Consider the following 17153-nt stretch of genomic DNA (forward strand, 5'->3'; position numbering starts at 1 on the left):
GATACTATGCCATTAATTTGTATAGGAAACATGTTTGGACACCAAGAACCATGACAATTAATGAAGTATCCTTTGATAAAGAAGACCCATATATATAATTAAAGGTTTTCAAATTACAAAAATAAAATAGGAACTTTCTACTTAAAAAAAGATAATTTTAATTTTAATTTTTTAAAATTTAATTTAATTTTAATTTTTTCATGCATACAACATCTTAATTTTAAAATAAATAAAATAATTATATTAGATCATGTATTATTTAATTATTCATATTATAGGAATTTATAATTATATCCATATTTTAAAAATCTATATATTTATACCAAAATTTACATAAAAAATGCAACACAATTTCAAAATACCAACAAAAAATGAAATAAAGTTATATATTTTTATTAAAATGAAAGTTTAATGATATAATTATAATTTAATATTTTTTTCTTTGATCTATAAATAGAGAGTATAAATAAAATGAACATTATTATATTCATTAATAAAAATAATAAATATTATAAAAATATTAAATTAGGTTTGAATTATACTTAGATTGTTCTAATCTTAGCTTAAATTCAACTTAAATTGAGATTTGATTGAAAAATTTTAACTCAATTCTAACTTAAGTATTAAAAATGATTACTCAAATCCACGCAAAGGCTAGTTGGATTTGAGTTAAGCCAAATCAACTCACTCAAGTTATATCCCTAGTATTAATAAATTATTATTATTTTAGTAATTAAAATATATTTAAATATTAAAGGTTGAGTTTGGAATTGTCATTTATATGAATTAGTAACTAATGATATATTTTATGACTTTAAGACATAATTAGTTTTTAAAATCCATATCTTATAACATAATTTACATTTTATAACTTTTAAATAAACATTTTATTTATAAGAGATTTCATTATATGTATTTATAACCCCGTGAAAACCATAGATGACAATGGATTGCATCATATCGTGTTTTGAAATAAGAAATAATGAAAATCTATTTAACCTAAATATGACTCATTTAATAATTATAATGTGACATAAATACAACAAATTCATTAGTAGGAAATAAGAATTTATTTAATAAATATGTTAAGTTGGACAGAAATAAGCCAAGATAATAATAGCTCGTTAAAAAAATTAACATGATTATAATCCTTTTAATCTATTTTAAATTTTAAATTTATAAATATATTAATTTCATATAATTTTTAGTTGTTTTAACTTCAAAATTTTAATTTTAATTTTTAATTTTTATAATATAAAAAGCAAATTAAAAATTTAAATTTTATTTATTTATTATTTTTGGTATTTATAATAAAAAATCTTTACTTGGTGTATACACTTTTTATTTTTATTTTCTAAAAAGGAAAACAATAATAAATTTTACATAAAAAAAAGAATATATTATACAAAAAATATAGATTTTTACCTTATATCAAATTTAAGTAAGAGTTATCATATTTTTTAAAATGTTGCTACTTTTTTCTCTAAATTCAAAAAGAAAAACATATCCAAACAATTTTCATAACTATATGTTAATTAAAAAATATTTTTAATTTTTTATAATTTATATATATATATATATATATATATATATATATATATATATATATATATATATATATATATATAGATTTGACATGGGTAACCCTTCTCACCGGCCCAAGACCTCTTTCTCATGACCCACAACCCTAATCAGCTTCTTTATAGCTGGCATGGAGTACTTACACCCCCTGCAAAGACACCACTTCAACTCCTTAAATCCAAGAATTTCTGTCCACACACATGTGTAGCTTTTGCTCACTATTGTCACCAAAGAAGAAAATGGTGTTTGGTTCCCAAATGTATACCTCCAAGTCTGAGGCTTGAGAAGTGGACTACTTCCAACACAGATTTCAACCTTGCTGTATTTTATCTTCCAAATGCATCATTGTCACAGATTGCAATTTTTTTTTCTTGGGAAGGACTATTTCTAGATTAGTAAATTGAATCAATGAATCAATGTGGGTTTGATGATTAGTGTACAGACAAAGCAACATAATTTTTACTTTGTGGATTGCTGCCTAACATGAATTAGACCAATTCTATGGGACTTGGCCAGGATTGAAATGTAAGATCATGTAGGAAGTGGCAATCATTTTGACCAGGTCAGAGTCCTAATTTTTATAGATGGTAATCAAAACAAGAGATGATTTCCAAAATCCAAATTCCAAATTCCAATCCCAAAATAAGCCCAATTAGTAAAGCTGAAAGCCTGAAAAAACATTACTGTATATATATTGATGGGAATTATTTGCTTACATGGGATGATCAAGGGGTGTATTTTACAAAGGGAAAACTTGCAGAAAGAGATACCTCCATGGCTGGATCTAATTATCTTGAGCATAGAAATCAATGATCTCCCTAAGATTAAGCTGAAAGAGAGAAGAGCAATCATTATACATCAACCAAAGCATATGCTCAAACAGTATGGAATCCACGTCCACATATATAACTCTCTTCTCCTTCTTCTCCTTCTCCCCTCTCCCTCCCATTTTTTCCTTATTCTCCTTCCTCACCATCTCCAACAACACCCGAAACGGGCTCTCCTCCAAAACGAAGGGCTCCACCAGGAACTCCCTCTCCTCCTTCCCAACCACCACTGTCACCGCCTCCTCCAACCCCTCGTCAGAGAGCTCCCGGTAGCCCAGCCGCGACGCTGACCGTCTCTTCCATATGGAGACCGGCAAGACCAAGCAGTCCATCACACAGACGTACGTACAATTGTATGGGTAGGAGAACGGAAGAAAGAGTATGTGAAAGAAAGGAGGAACAGCAAGTTAAAATGTGAACGAAATCATAAATATATAGATAGAGAGAGAGAGAGAGATGAAAGCTGGCAACGGCTATTGAGGAATTGAGGGTAGATTTAGGATTGATGACAATTTTGAGGTTGATGTTTGGATGTGGTGGGGAAAGAGCCGTTGGAGCGAGGGAGATTATCTTCCAGGCAGGAAGTGGAATTGCCGAATGCCGACCTGTGATGATTTTTGTACAACTAGAACCACCCATTGGCTGTTGGCGCGTGCGTTACGTGTGGGAATAATATGACCTTTTTAATCCATTACCAATTATTAAATTATTACAAATATTATTTTTCCCATTTTTAAAAAAAAAAAACATTCTATCTATTTTTCAAAATACGATGAAAGCTATCTTTAGGTTATAAAAAATTGAAAGCAAAAATAAAATAAAAACAGAAAAAACGACAAAATAAAATAAAATATTTAAAGTTAATTAATTTTTTTTAATGTAGATATTAAATAATTTAAAAATACATATATTTTAAATTAATTTTAATTATATTTAAAAAAAATTATTTTCTAATAAAATGAAACATAAAAAAAAAAAATCATTTTCTTTCAACATTTTTTTATTTTATCCACTCAAATGCTTAGGGAAAGAGCTTACAATGGAAAGTGCTTAAGATAATGTTTTAATTATTTAGAAATTAGAGTTTTACATTTTTGTTAAGGCGAGTTTGGAAGCAATGAGAAGAGGGCGAGTGGGGATGGCGCTGGGAAGTTGGAAGCATTGGAAGAAAGTGCTTTGTGATTACTACCTACTTTCCTTTGAAGTCAAATATACTTCGGAGTATAATTCATTTCTAGGTTGTTCATGGGTTGTAATCTTCAACTTCGAATGCCTTATTCTAATCCCATAAATATTTTTCCTCTATAATTAAATTCTAATATTCCCAATTACCTTATTAATTAAATTATTAAATAATTAAAGATATAAAATTCCCATACTTAAATGATATAGCTCTTTTTTTTTTTTTCTTTTTTTAATAATAATTGAAATGATAAAAATAAATAGATGAAAATTGGAGGTTCCATGGAGGTTGGAATTGACTTCGGAGTGGGTCAAGGTTGGACGGTTAACGGCGTGTCCGTGTCGGTGAACGGTGTCCACAGTAGTCCACACGCGTCTACCATCTTGGTTTCTCCGTTAGAATTTTCTCATTTCTTGTTATTTCCTGTTTTACCCTTCGTTTTTTTCCCTGGTTGAAGAGATGGGGGTGATTTGGTTGGTGGAGGAGATCATAAAGGGTGGTTGAAGCCCATGAGTGTCAACCCGTAAATATGCTTAATCACAAAGGATGCTTAGGTGTCAGTTTCTTATAGTTTTAACGGGATATTCAAAACGATTAAAGAATTTTAGCTTTTTGGCAATCGATCCAAATAAAGCCTTAGAAGCCTTCACGTGGCCTTGCTTGCCTTGTTAGCCTTATTAAGTCCTTAACCTACTTATTCACCGTGGACGCTTTCAAGGGTCCAAGTAAAGTTACAAAATTACCCTTGAAATGACAGATGAAATTTAGGACATGGACCTCCATGAGGGGACACTTTATTGAAGGACATGTATTGTGCATTGCATTCTAAGGAAAAACCCTTCTTCTTTTTGAGGGTCCAAGAAGATATTGAAATGATGGATGATCACATTATGTCTTTCTGTCACTTAGTGATTTTTTTAAGCCCTTTTCAGATGGAAATGACTCTTTTATAAGGACTTTCACCATAGATGCTTTTTATGAAAGGAGCCTCTCTCCCTCTCTTGTCATCTAGAGAAAAATCCTAAGTCCTGTATTTCCCAAATGCATTTGCCAAGGTCCAAGAAAATAGCCTCTTGGGTTTTTTTGAAGTACTTTGGGTGGGTGAGACCGCACTATAAAGTATTAATATTTGAAAACTAAGCAAATATGGCACCACGTGTTTGTACGTTTAATGCTGATAAACCACAAGGCACCATTATTAATGTGTTGAATAAATTAATAAAAGGAGGAGACCAAGTCCTTGGCACAACCCTTTCCAAAAAGGATGAAACCACATGCAAAAAACCAAGGGTTTTAATTGTTCAATTTGGAAGCATTGTACGAGTTAGGGAATGTACAGCCATGAGTAATCACAGAGCATACATTGCAGTTATGGATCCGTTGAATTGTAAGTTTGGAACCCTAATTCCTGAAAGCATGAGACAATCAAATACCAAATCCAGGGCGAAGAGTCTCATTCAAAACTAATCACTACCCACAACAGAGAGAGAGAGAGAGATTATTTTGTTATAAGGAATAAAGAAAACCCATTCCACTCTCTTTTTGAAAACTTCAGTACATCTGATGGATTCCAAGGTAAGTTTCCATCTAAGATCAGGAAACAATAAAGCGGAGGAAAAAAAAAAAAAGAAATACTCAAAAAGCAACTTAAACTTCGGGGATTCTAAGAATTTGGTGTGGTGAAGAAATCAAGCTCTCAGTTTTCAACAATTAGCCATGTTTCCACCTGATCCAAGAACTCATTTAACTAACTCATAAAGAACAAAAAACTCGGTCTACAAGGGAAAAACAAGACTTCCTCTAATTTCGTCAGCACTGCCAGTTAGCATTTGAAATTTAACATCTCATCCATCATGAAGAACATTAACTTACCCACTACCCAGAACCAGGGTCCTTTTTAATTCGGAAGCATCTTCATGGTAGAGTTTGGCCAGCCCATAGCTGCGTACATTGGCATTTGATGAATGGGCTGGCTAACATTATTGTAGGGTAATGGACCACGGTTAAGAGGGCTACCACCATTTTCATCGGATGATTCGCTTGAGCCCCCTTGAGAGGGACTGGCCGGTACCACAGGTGCACCAAAGTTCAACATCTGGGCTGGAGGTGCTGATGAAGACCCAGACTGATTTGTATTTGTTTTCTTCCCATCTGCAATGAAGCTACCTACCACAACCTGGTAGCAAAAAAATAATAATAATAATTAAAAACATGGTTAAAAATCAAGAATATAAACATGGAATGACTCCACTCTTACCAATTCTTATCATGTTGGACATTCACTGGACCCACTTGGTGATATAAGCATGCTCAATTCTATTTGCTTCTCAAATGTGCATATTTTTCTTATTTCCTAATTATTTCACTACACAAAATGCTTTTATATCCACGGGTATGGGATATACAACCCATAAATACTGATTGAAAAATATCAGTTTCGTAATTCAATCAGATGCTACTCTTTTCAACAAATATCACTTAAAACACATGAGAGGTACGTAGTAGTAGTAGTACCTGTACAGGTGTTGCTGCCGTTAGCATTCCTGCAACTCCACCACCCAGAACTCTACCATCTGAACCTGCTAAGGACACACTCAAACCACCAGTTCTATGGCGGCTACCATTATCTTCTGAAAGCAAGAAGGAACCTGACAGAGAGATGATATCAAATCGACCCTGCAAAGAAAATGTCGCTATGAAATGAGTAGTCATGCATAATTTGAAAGGGAAAGATAATTTCAAGGATCCACATATGTGTATCTATGTACACTCGTATTTGGAGCAAAAACAAAAATTCACTAAAGACAAGAAATACATCTAGGACAAGTTAACAGGGAACTTACCTGAGTACACTGCACAAAATACCCAGAAAATCTGCTACCATATAAGCCTCCTCATTCATATAAAGTTTACATTAACAGAAATGAATGATCCTATTGCATGATTTATATATTGGACCAAACCCCATAATTTCCAACATGGATTCACTTGACTTATTAGGACATCAATTCTTACATTGGATCCCACTCCACGAAAATAACTTCATTGCTATGATTCTTAGTCAAGAATACACCACCTTAGTTTCCTTGCATTCCACCATCATGAGTGAAATACCTGCTAACAAATGTCAGCCTTACATTCTCTTAAGAGTCCATCTTGAATGCCTAGAGAAGTCAGTTCTCAGGTTTGTTCCAGTTTCCCAAACCCCAAAAATTGAACATATGTATTTGGAGCAAAAACAAAAATTCACTAAAGACAAGAAATACAGCTAGGACAAGTTAACAGGGAACTTACCTGAGTACACAGCACCAAATACCCAGAAAATCTGTTACCATATAAGCCTCCTCATTCATGTAAAGTTTACATTAACAGAAATGAATGATCCTATTGCATGATTTATATATTGGACCAAACCCCATAATTTCCAACATGGATTCACTTGACTTGTTAGGACATCAATTCTTACATTGGATCCCACTCCACGAAAATAACTTCATTGCTATGATTCTTAGTCAAGAATACACCACCTTAGTTTCCTTGCATTCCACCATCATGAGTGAAATTCCTTTCAACTATGATAACCTGCTAACAAATGTCAGCCTTACATTCTCTTAAGAGTCCATCTTGAATGCCTAGAGAAGTCAGTTCTCAGGTTTGTTCCAGTTTCCCAAACCCCAAAAATTGAACATATGTATTTGGAGCAAAAATAAAAATTCACTAAAGACAAGAAATACATCTAGGACAAGTTAACAGGGAACTTACCTGAGTACACTGCACAAAATACCCAGAAAATCTGCTACCATATAAGCCTCCTCATTCATATAAAGTTTACATTAACAGAAATGAATGATCCTATTGCATGATTTATATATTGGACCAAACCCCATAATTTCCAACATGGATTCACTTGACTTGTTAGGACATCAATTCTTACATTGGATTCCACTCCACGAAAATAACTCCATTGCTATGATTCTTAGTCAAGAATACACCACCTTAGTTTCCTTGCATTCCACCATCATGAGTAAAATTCCTTTCAACTATGATAACCTGCTAACAAATGTCAGCCTTACATTCTCTTAGAGTCCATCTTGAATGCCTAGATAAGTCAGTTCTCAGGTTTGTTCCAGTTTCCCAAACCCCAAAAATTGAACAAACTAAAATCATTTCCAAGTTAATGTAACCTAAGAATGGTCAAGCACACCTCCAAATGGAACCGAATAAACCCAAGTAGAGCTGAGTTGGTTCAGCAGTTGGGTTGCAAAGACAAACTTGCACACCTCGAATACAACTACAAGGGTGAGCAATGAGGCTGAATGTTATTTACTAAAGATATGGTTTTAACTGGGCAGTAACAGCAGTGCAGATGACTCACTGGTAATCCCAAATGCTAGAGAAAAGCCATTAAAGTTTGGTAATCATACCATCATTACTTGACCCAACGTTCATCACTTGAGACAAAGCTCACCTCATTGTTGCTTCAAATTTACTTTTTCGACTTTCGTTAAATAAGTGCACATTTAAACATCCAATAAAATTTAATGGTGACATAAGAGTTTTTGAGAGCATTGACATCATAAATCCCTCGACATGTTATCAATGTTATAGACAATAGTTTTTTCAAAATCAGATAAATGATTGAGTTCATCAATTGTTCCTGCTGAATCTGCAAATACCTATGTATCACTAAGAGAGGACTGTGAACCTTTGCAGTCACTTTAGGCAGTTTCCTTTAAATTTTCCTTTTACTGAGTCTTTTAAACAGCACTGTAGGAAACTCATACATTTCCAGTTGGATGAGAACTGCCTATAGTTTCCCAAATTTATTGTATTAATGTTATCACAGATGTGAAAACTTGTATGGAAACCCAAAGGATCCATGGAGCTTCTGCTTTTGATTGAGAATGCCAACAATATAATTTATACTGTTCAAAACTAGAGTGCATATCTTTCTTTTTTCTTTTAATAAAAAATAGATTAGATATTTTGAATTCATTAAAAAGATCCAGAAGGACAAAATATCCATCCACAATATAAAAATCTGATCAAAACAAGAGAAGAAACCCCTTGACAAGCGGAACAACCAAGAAAGGTCAAAAAATAGCAGAGCATAAACAAACACTAACTACAACTCAAGGAGGCAAAAATCTCCAACAAAAGACAGCAAATGCTCTGATCCATATCTTCATTAACCTGAAATGCATTTCGTCTCTTTAACTATTTAAATTCCTATTAAACCCAAAAACTAGGAGACCACATGCTGCAATATATTAGGCATCCTTGGTCTTTTTCATTCCCAGAATGTGCTCAACACCGAAGTTACGTGTTACTCAACTCAACAAAGCCCTAAATCCTAGCTGCTTAAGTTGGCATTTGAATAGTTTTCAGCATACAGTAATACTAGAGCCATATCGTTCACAATCAACTATTTCCTCACTACCTCAATCCAAGCTCCTTTGGCCTTTCTACTTATGGAGTTCTCAACTTGTATCACTCACTCCTAACTGGTGCATTATTGGTCCCAATTGCACATAAACTGCAACATTTTAGACAATGTTCCCCTATTATGTCCTCAGTTGTTGCCAACTTTAAATTTTTAAAAATGTATTCACTTCTTATTCTTCAAGAAGTATTACTGCATCTCCATCTCAATGTCCTCCTCTCAACCAGACTAATTTTTCAGACATGATCCTACATGGCCAAACGTTATGTAAAGCATATTCAAATGCTTCACCACTTCATAAACCGTGCTATGATTGATCGATAGTGCGCTCTTCAATCTCCAGATAACTACCCAAAATCAAAACAGTCACTTCCAGGAATCTCTGGGGCATCAATTTTCACAATTACCTCGTGCCACTCGTTTTTTTAAATTTACATTCCATAACTCTTACTCCTGGTTACCCCTAAAACTGATTCAAAACACCGCTTGTAGTGAACTAAAACTATACCTTCTACAGATATTACCATCAGATGCCCAATAAATCATCAACAAGCCAAGTTAATGTCAAAATTGATGTTAGCATGTTCTACCCCAAAACTCCCTTGTCTCTGTGAGGAACACTACATAGATGAATTATACAAGTAGTACTTTGCAAAACCCAGTCATTTTGAACTAATGGCAACTCAAATCAACAGGTATTATTTCTTTCCATGACCTTGCTCTAATCAAGTGTGACCATTCAGTTGAATATCTAAGATTGGACAGCAGCAGCACCCGGAGCCTCAGGACAGCGTTCACAGAGGATTCCTTGCAGAGAAACAAAATTAATATATGAACTCTTAGGATGACAGATTTCTAAACTCCAGTAGGTTAGTAGTTCCTTCAAGGAAAAACAGAATTACATTTCAACACAGCAGCACTACCCATTCATCCCCGCTTTCCAGATTTCAATAATAAATTAGCTGTCAATAAAGATGTCTATGTGAAATTCAAGGGAATTCACACATACCACCTAGCAAAGATATAACAATAAAATAAATTCAAAGCACAATGAAGAATTATTATCTGGAGTTTATAATAGTAATATTGTTATAATAATTACTATTACTAGCATTAGTATTAATAAGGAGCTTGCCAAATTATTAAAAAGCTATCTATATACCATTGCACACAAACCTCATATGAAATAGTACCACCAGACATAGCTGGCTGGCGAAGGGTAACATTGCAGATGGCACCATTTGCAGAGAGGATGCAAACTGTTCGGGGCCCCTGCTGTGAAAAGGCCATGATCTTTGATGCTATGTCCTGCAAAACCAAAGGGATACCCAGATAAGAAAGCACACTATAGTTTTAGTATTGAACCAAAAGAAAATAATACGGCATCAATGAAATAATGATACACATATTGACAAGCCCAAATAATTGAACAAAACAAATATGGGCCTCATTGGCTTGAAGGACACAGAGTCCTTTGCATGCGCTAGCGTAAATCTGTAGAGCCAGGATCAAGTTATACATGTGTAAAACTTACTTTGCAGGACCCAGAAACCATAGGTACACAACCCTCCCCCAAGGAAGGGTGTTTCAGGTAAGTCCAATGCTCAACCTAGGACAACTGCCATTCCTGAGGAGTAGGCCCTTCAAATTGAGCTGCCCCTGGGGTTCATCAAAATTTTTATTATTATACCCTTCAACAACTTTTTTGTAAGGTTTGCATTTCACGAAGTCTATAGTCAGAGAAGAAGTGCTTCTCATGCCCATCATGATAGGCATATGAGACTAGTGTTGTCAAAAGTAAAAGGCGATATCAAGACGATAAGACTCCTTTTAGCCTAAGGCGAAAGGCAGAAAACAAGGCAATAGCCTAACTATAGTAACACGATAAAAACTATACATATATTTACCTATTCAATATTCAATCAATATAAGTGTTGTCTTCAACAATCAACACTATTAATTTTTCATCACTCACAATGTCTTATAAAATTAACAAAATAGTAATAATTATTGAAAGTGTTAAATATTATACCCCATATTATAAAAAACATCATATTGTTTAAAGATATTCATCCTATCTAAATGTATATTCTAATATTTCAAACATCTAAAAATCAAAATAAAAAACAAAATAAGAGATTAAACATTCTAGAGAAGCTTTAGGCATCATCATCATAGTCCTTATTGAAATTAAAATTGTCATTACTTCCATCAAAACTAGATTGATAACCCTCCATCTTATTATCTCTATGATTGATAATATAATATTTTATCTTATACTTTGTTTAATCCAATATTAGATTGACTAAAATTATAATCTAAGTATGTTTAATATTAATTCATGGTCAAAGGCGGTCGCCTCTATGCCTTGTGCCTTATCCCAAGGCGATTGCCTAGGCGTTGTCTCTTTGAAATCGTCTTGCCTACATCTTCAAAAGGCGACTTTTATCTATCCTACCTGGCCTGATGACCTAGGCGACCCAGGCGATCGACTTTGATAACATTATTGTATGAGACTTTTTTTTTTTCCTTTTTTATTTAATCGTAAATTTCTATCCCCAATGGGACTTTGAACCTGGAACTTTCTACAAACCATCCACATGGGGTTTTTTGGTAGTTAAATCTTTGTAGGTCCTAACTGAATTGAGTCACCTATTTCATTGGCAGATGTGTGCACTTATAATTCTCTCAATGATAGAGGAAATAAAAACCACTAGCAGCCTGCCACATTAAAGTTACAAGTTTCCAAGGCTCTAAATAAGCTAGATTTGCTGCTTATGCACTAAATAGGACGTCTGGTAAATTAATTAATGGTTATTGGTGCTGTTGGTTCATTTGGACTCATACAATGTTTAGAAAAATAATCTGAACTTTTGCTCCTTTGGGAATACAAATATGGTCTTAGCCAATACTTTATTTAAAGTTCTTGGATATGAATAGGGTACAATGAGGAAGGAAAGGCAGTTCACATGAACTGTGTGAAGTGGAATTTTGCATGAGATATGTGAACTTTTCCTACAGCTATGCCACTTTCTTTTAGTACTAGCTTGATTTATACTGAAGTTCAGTAGCTTAATTGCCCAGTAGGCAAGCACTATTTAACATCATTGGGAATGTAAAAGATTAAGGCTCCGGTTAGCTTTTCTGAGTTACCAAGTTAACCTAAAAGCTATAATTAATTGGTAATAGGATTTCAATAAAAATTTGAATAAGCCTTAAAGCTAAGAAATCTTTACAGACAACAAGGAACGCCATGATCCAGACTGTTCCATTAATGATGTCAGCAACTTGAGGATTCTAGAATTGTCTATTCTCTCTCTAAAAATTAAAAGGCTTGAAAGAAAGCTCTGAACCCACTCTATTATCTCCTTTCTTCTCTTTCTTCTTTGTTAACTGTTTCCAATAGTACCAAAAACAGACAACGAAAAAGGCCCCCCTGGTTCCATTGATCACAGGGAAAAATTTCAATGACAGGAAGTTCAGTATTGAATGTAAGAAGTTTCCCTTGAAGGTGCCTTAAAAATCAGCACGAAAAAAGTTTACAAAAACTATATTGTCTTCCAACAAATGGAGAGTAAATAAATTTTCTTTTTTCATTTATTTTGAAGTGCTAAGCACGAGTTACATAGGAAAAAAAAAAGGTGTTAAGTATTAACTCAATGGAGCAAGGGTATAATGCCACATAAGGTTAAATTTGTCACATACCAGCTGCAGCAAAACCCTAGGGATGGCATCAAGGAAAAGGCAGCCCATCCTTATTCTGAACCCAGACTACCCACCCCATGCCCAAACATAAATAAATAAAACAATCCCATGACAGGTAAGAATTAGAGAGGATCAAATACTACATGACCCGAGGTACCATCAAGCTTCTCAACATAGACACAAAACACAGAATAATGACATGACAAGTTGCATGTTTAAACTGACATACTCATGCAAAAAAGGCACTGACCCTTTTCCCTTATAATGGACATGATAGTTTCACCTTTAAACTCCTTATTGAGCAAGGCCCATACGGATCCAAGGGAACTACTTTCTCCGAAACTAATTCCCCTTAGCATTACTTGTCACAACAAATTCTAGAGTCTTTTCAAACACCAAGGTTCCTAATAGCAAACATAAGAGAGATAACCAAGGCTGTTTTAGAACCCTGAGCTTAATGAACATTATTCATGTGTACTTTGTTGTTAGTTATCAACCAAAAGCAATGCCTAATCTTTGGAGAAACCTTGGTCTTCCAAACCATCTAAGTAGGAAAAAAAAAAAAAATTCATGACAAAAGCCTTCTTTAGATTTAAAAGGTGATTAATGTAGGGAAAGACTGATAAAAGAGCTCCTTTCCCACTTCCAATATTCCCAAAACCAAATGCAGAAACCATCACCTGTAATGTAACTTGTGAGAGGGGAGAGAAAAACAAAGATTATGAGATGAATTCCTAAAAACAATGATGAATCAGCATCCCATCAATTTCCCTAAAGCCAAATTGGCCCTTGATCGCCAAGTGCCTTAAGGAACTCCTTTACTTGATATCTTCTTGCCCAAGCAAAGTACCCGTCAAGCTTGGCTCAATCAACAATTTTCCATTTATTTAACTGGTTTTCTTGCTATCACCTAACCAAGACCCAAAGGATTTTATTCTAAGTTTCTCAATCCCATCAACCACCTCAACCAAAAACCTAAACAGGGAAAAAAAAAGGTAGTTTGTTTTCTAGGTAACTTTTATAATACTTACAGGTTGCTTATCGAAAAGTCTATTTGATTTTTAGGGCAGACAAAAAAGGGTACTTGTTGCAACTACCATTTTATGCCTTCTCTAACCTAATTATAATTAGATCAAGCTTTATGTTCTATATTGATTATTACTAGATCAAACTCTATATATTCGCCATTAGATGCAATTATTATTATTTAGATCTCCTAATAGGCTATTACTAAATCAAAGTTTGCACATTATTAGTTATAAACCTCATTGTTTTGTACCCTTGAATTAATCATAACCGGATCAGGTTTTGTATGTTACTAACTACAACCATCATTATTTGCATTCTACATTTGGTTATAACCAGATCGTTCTCAACAAGTAAACTCGAGACTAAAATAGTGATGCAAAATCCACAATGAACAAGACACCACTGTATTGAGACAAATATAACATGTCACATGACTTAAAAAAACATGTGCTATCATATCCCTATGTACTTATGTGCAGGTCAAGGAAAAACTTTTTTTAAAACAAAATTTATTTATATTATACATTCTAAATTATCAAAGTTGTGAAAACAATATTCCATTTAAAATTAACCCTGAGGGGTAGCTCAGTTGGTCCGGCCTTGGGTTTGCTCCCCAGTGGTCACCAGTTCGAGTCCCCTCAGGGTCACTGGAGGTTTACCTGGTCGTTAACTTCAGGGTCCCGTGGGATTAGTCGAGGTGCGCGTAAGTTGGCCCGGACATCCACGGTTATAAAAAAATATATATATATATATATATATTCCATTTATAATTGAGAAAGTTAAAAATTCTTAATAGTGGTCATGCCTTAACATATTATACTCCCTAACTTTTATAATACTTACAGGTTTCTTTTCTTTATTATTATTAATTTATTTATTTATTGTTTAAGTTGAGGCTTACACCTTGCTCCACCTCGAAGCTTACACCTCACCTCTTTTGGAAAAGACACCTCAAAACCCCCTTTAGCCCTTTAAAACATTGTCAAAGATAGCCATTAAGGCTCAACTCTTAGCACTCCTGGGAAGGACTGATTGCAGTATCTAATTGAGCATAAGAGGCCTCCAAATGGATGGAAATTCCTAGGTCAATCCTAGTCATTAGTTAAGGATGATTCAGGCCTTATTGAGGGACATCTTCTCCTCCATAGTTTTGGATTGGGGAGATGTGGTTCAGAGTGTCTAATGAAGTAGCCAATTGTGTGGCCAAGATGGAAGCTAGATCCATAGGGAATTCTTTCAAGGAGTCCTAATCCTTCTTATAGCAGAGTTAGCTTTTTGTGTTAATTGTTGCATTGTTTCTTGGTTCCAAAGGGGGCAGTTGGACATCCCTAGAAATTGATCTCATCCCATCCTATCTTAGGTAAATTTTAAAATAATTTCATTTTCTACTTATAACATCTTAAAAATAAGGATATTGGTTTTGCATATTCATTTTTGGTAGCAAGTAAAATTTTTTATTTTTCAAAGGATTCATACAGTAACAGACTTGCACTTCAAATTTTATGAAAGATAGAACGGAAATCAAAATTCTTAATAAGAAAACTCAACAGTTTATTTATTTATTTATTTATTATTTATTTTCTAACTTGTTTTTTATAATATAAATATAAACACTTCATCTAGCAGATACTGAAAAATAGAGCTGTATTTTATTTCCAAATACCAATATAGTCTAATTAGAGAATTGCTCAGCCCATACATAGGCCACAACTAACAGACGGCTTCTTCTACCATTATAGCATATGTAAATTCTTTGGCATAAAATGGCAACCACCAGTATATATACAATCTCTACACCATATAAATGCATTGATTGATTAAATTTAAGCAAAATAAGCCATCATAAATTATTACAAAGAATTCAATGAAGTATGCAGCCTAATATGGAGTTCAGTGAAAGCAAAATGAGAACATGTATAGTATTTAAATATAGATATTTTCTTTAATAGAAAAAGTATAAATGCAATTAATTTTGAACCACTTGAAAAGGAGGTCAAGAGAATCCAAGAATTGTTCATATAATGTATAATCAGCACCATACCTCACCAACATTCACAGTAATAACATGTGGAGTAAAGCCAACTCCCGCCGCTCCTGACCACAACATTCAAACTCAAGAATCAGCGTTTTTCTAACAATGCACAAAAAATTATGCAGGTATCCACAAAAGATTCAAATACCTAAAGCGTCAAGCTGTTTTTTGCCCGACCCTGGGGGTCGTCCCCTATTCCGCTTCGCCGGAGGCTCCGAAGATGGGGTGCCAGTAGCGTCCCCATGCGCGGCAGTGGAAGGAATAGGGGTTGGGGCCAAGCCCAATGCAATGTTGCCATCGGGGGCGTACTTCCTCGGCCGCCCTCTCTTCTTTTTAGCGGGCTCAATATTGAACCCACAAGGCCGCAAACCAGTTGACGATCCATCGCCGTAAGGAGAATCTACGGGCTTTGAGGCGACCATAGAAGTGAAAGAGAAACGATTATTCTGCATGATAGCCGCGGAATTAGGGTTCATCATCGGAGATGTGTTCGCCATGTTCGTATGGTATGAATTTGGGCCCATCATCATCCCGTGTGGAGGATGCTGCTGCTGTTGCGGTTGCTGCGGTTCATGTGAATCCATTTCACAGAATCGAGAAAAAAAGGAAAGACTTTCAGATTCTCAGATTTTTCCTTTCGGGGTTGTTTGATTTCTAAGAAAATACAGGTCTGGTTTTGAAGAGAGAGTAGTAGCAAAGGAGCAATGGGATCAACAACAAAACAATAAAAACAGTAATAACAATTTTAAAAAATATAAAAAATAAAATAAAAGGAAGCAGAGAAAAAGTAGGGTTTTGGATGTTAGGGTTTTAAGTTTTTAACAGCCCTCCTCAGTTCTCACCCTTCCGATTCCCCTATCCAATTAAAATCCCTAACATTATCATTATCAAACATTAATGGGACTGAAACTCCCCTGATAAGTATTTCATATGAGCTCCAATATCCCATTTTAAGTGGAGATTAATTAGCTAAATTCAAAATTAGATTAGTTTCAAGTTTCAACTCCCTAATCTTTAAATGCCCACATTACTTTGAATTTTTCTACTAAATTCGTTCAAACTTTAAGTCAATTTTAATGCTACAAAATCACTTAATCAGATTTTTGTTCAACAAACCTACCCCTTCAAATATCTACCTTTTACAAATACCTACCTAAATCTAACTCTTTCTTATTTTTAAAATAAATCATTTTATAGAAAAATATAATTTCATCCTATATATATTTTTATAAATTTTAAATTTTAAATTTTAAAACTCTACCTTAATTTTTTTTACAGTCTTTACAGTGTCCCATAATAATTAAAGAGTGGGTAGGTGTTAATGATGATGTGTAAATTTAAAAGACCAAAAGA

At 34.1% G+C, this 17153-nt stretch overlaps 2 protein-coding genes across 3 annotated transcripts; both read right to left on the minus strand.

Annotated features, from left to right (window-relative positions):
- Positions 1 to 2251: 2251 nt before the first annotated feature.
- Positions 2252 to 3013, minus strand: LOC100267676 (uncharacterized). The gene has a single exon (XM_002281337.4). The coding sequence runs from the start codon at positions 2738 to 2740 to the stop codon at positions 2366 to 2368; it is 375 nt and encodes a 124-aa protein (XP_002281373.1). The 5' UTR covers positions 2741 to 3013; the 3' UTR covers positions 2252 to 2365.
- A 2079-nt stretch (positions 3014 to 5092) lies between these two features.
- On the minus strand, positions 5093 to 16783 carry LOC100245362 (AT-hook motif nuclear-localized protein 8). Of its 2 annotated transcripts, none has more exons than XM_019224410.2 (5): positions 15949 to 16783; positions 15810 to 15859; positions 10211 to 10342; positions 6106 to 6267; positions 5093 to 5767 (listed from the first exon to the last, which is right to left on the minus strand). In XM_019224410.2, the coding sequence occupies exons 1-5, from the start codon at positions 16382 to 16384 to the stop codon at positions 5489 to 5491; spliced, it is 1059 nt and encodes a 352-aa protein (XP_019079955.1). In that variant the 5' UTR covers positions 16385 to 16783; the 3' UTR covers positions 5093 to 5488. The 2 variants fall into 2 exon arrangements, with proteins under 2 accessions (XP_019079955.1, XP_002281340.1); XM_002281304.5 differs by having other exon boundaries at positions 15810 to 15862.
- Positions 16784 to 17153: the final 370 nt, after the last annotated feature.

This window comes from Vitis vinifera, chromosome 2, assembly GCF_030704535.1.
Source record: "Vitis vinifera cultivar Pinot Noir 40024 chromosome 2, ASM3070453v1".
NCBI classification, from domain to species: domain Eukaryota; kingdom Viridiplantae; phylum Streptophyta; class Magnoliopsida; order Vitales; family Vitaceae; genus Vitis; species Vitis vinifera.

Excerpts from the sequence above, each read along its gene's own strand:
- LOC100245362 (XM_002281304.5), bottom strand. The coding sequence starts at position 16,384 with ATGGATTCACATGAACCGCAGCAACCGCAACAGCAGCAGCATCCTCCA. Across the intron at positions 15,863-15,948 it reads AAAACAGCTTGACGCTTTAG|GAGCGGCGGGAGTTGGCTTT; the intron begins GTATTTGAATCT and ends TGTTGTGGTCAG. Across the intron at positions 6,268-10,210 it reads GTGGTACTATTTCATATGAG|GGTCGATTTGATATCATCTC; the intron begins GTTTGTGTGCAA and ends TTTTCTTTGCAG.
- LOC100267676 (XM_002281337.4), bottom strand. The coding sequence starts at position 2,740 with ATGGACTGCTTGGTCTTGCCGGTCTCCATATGGAAGAGACGGTCAGCG.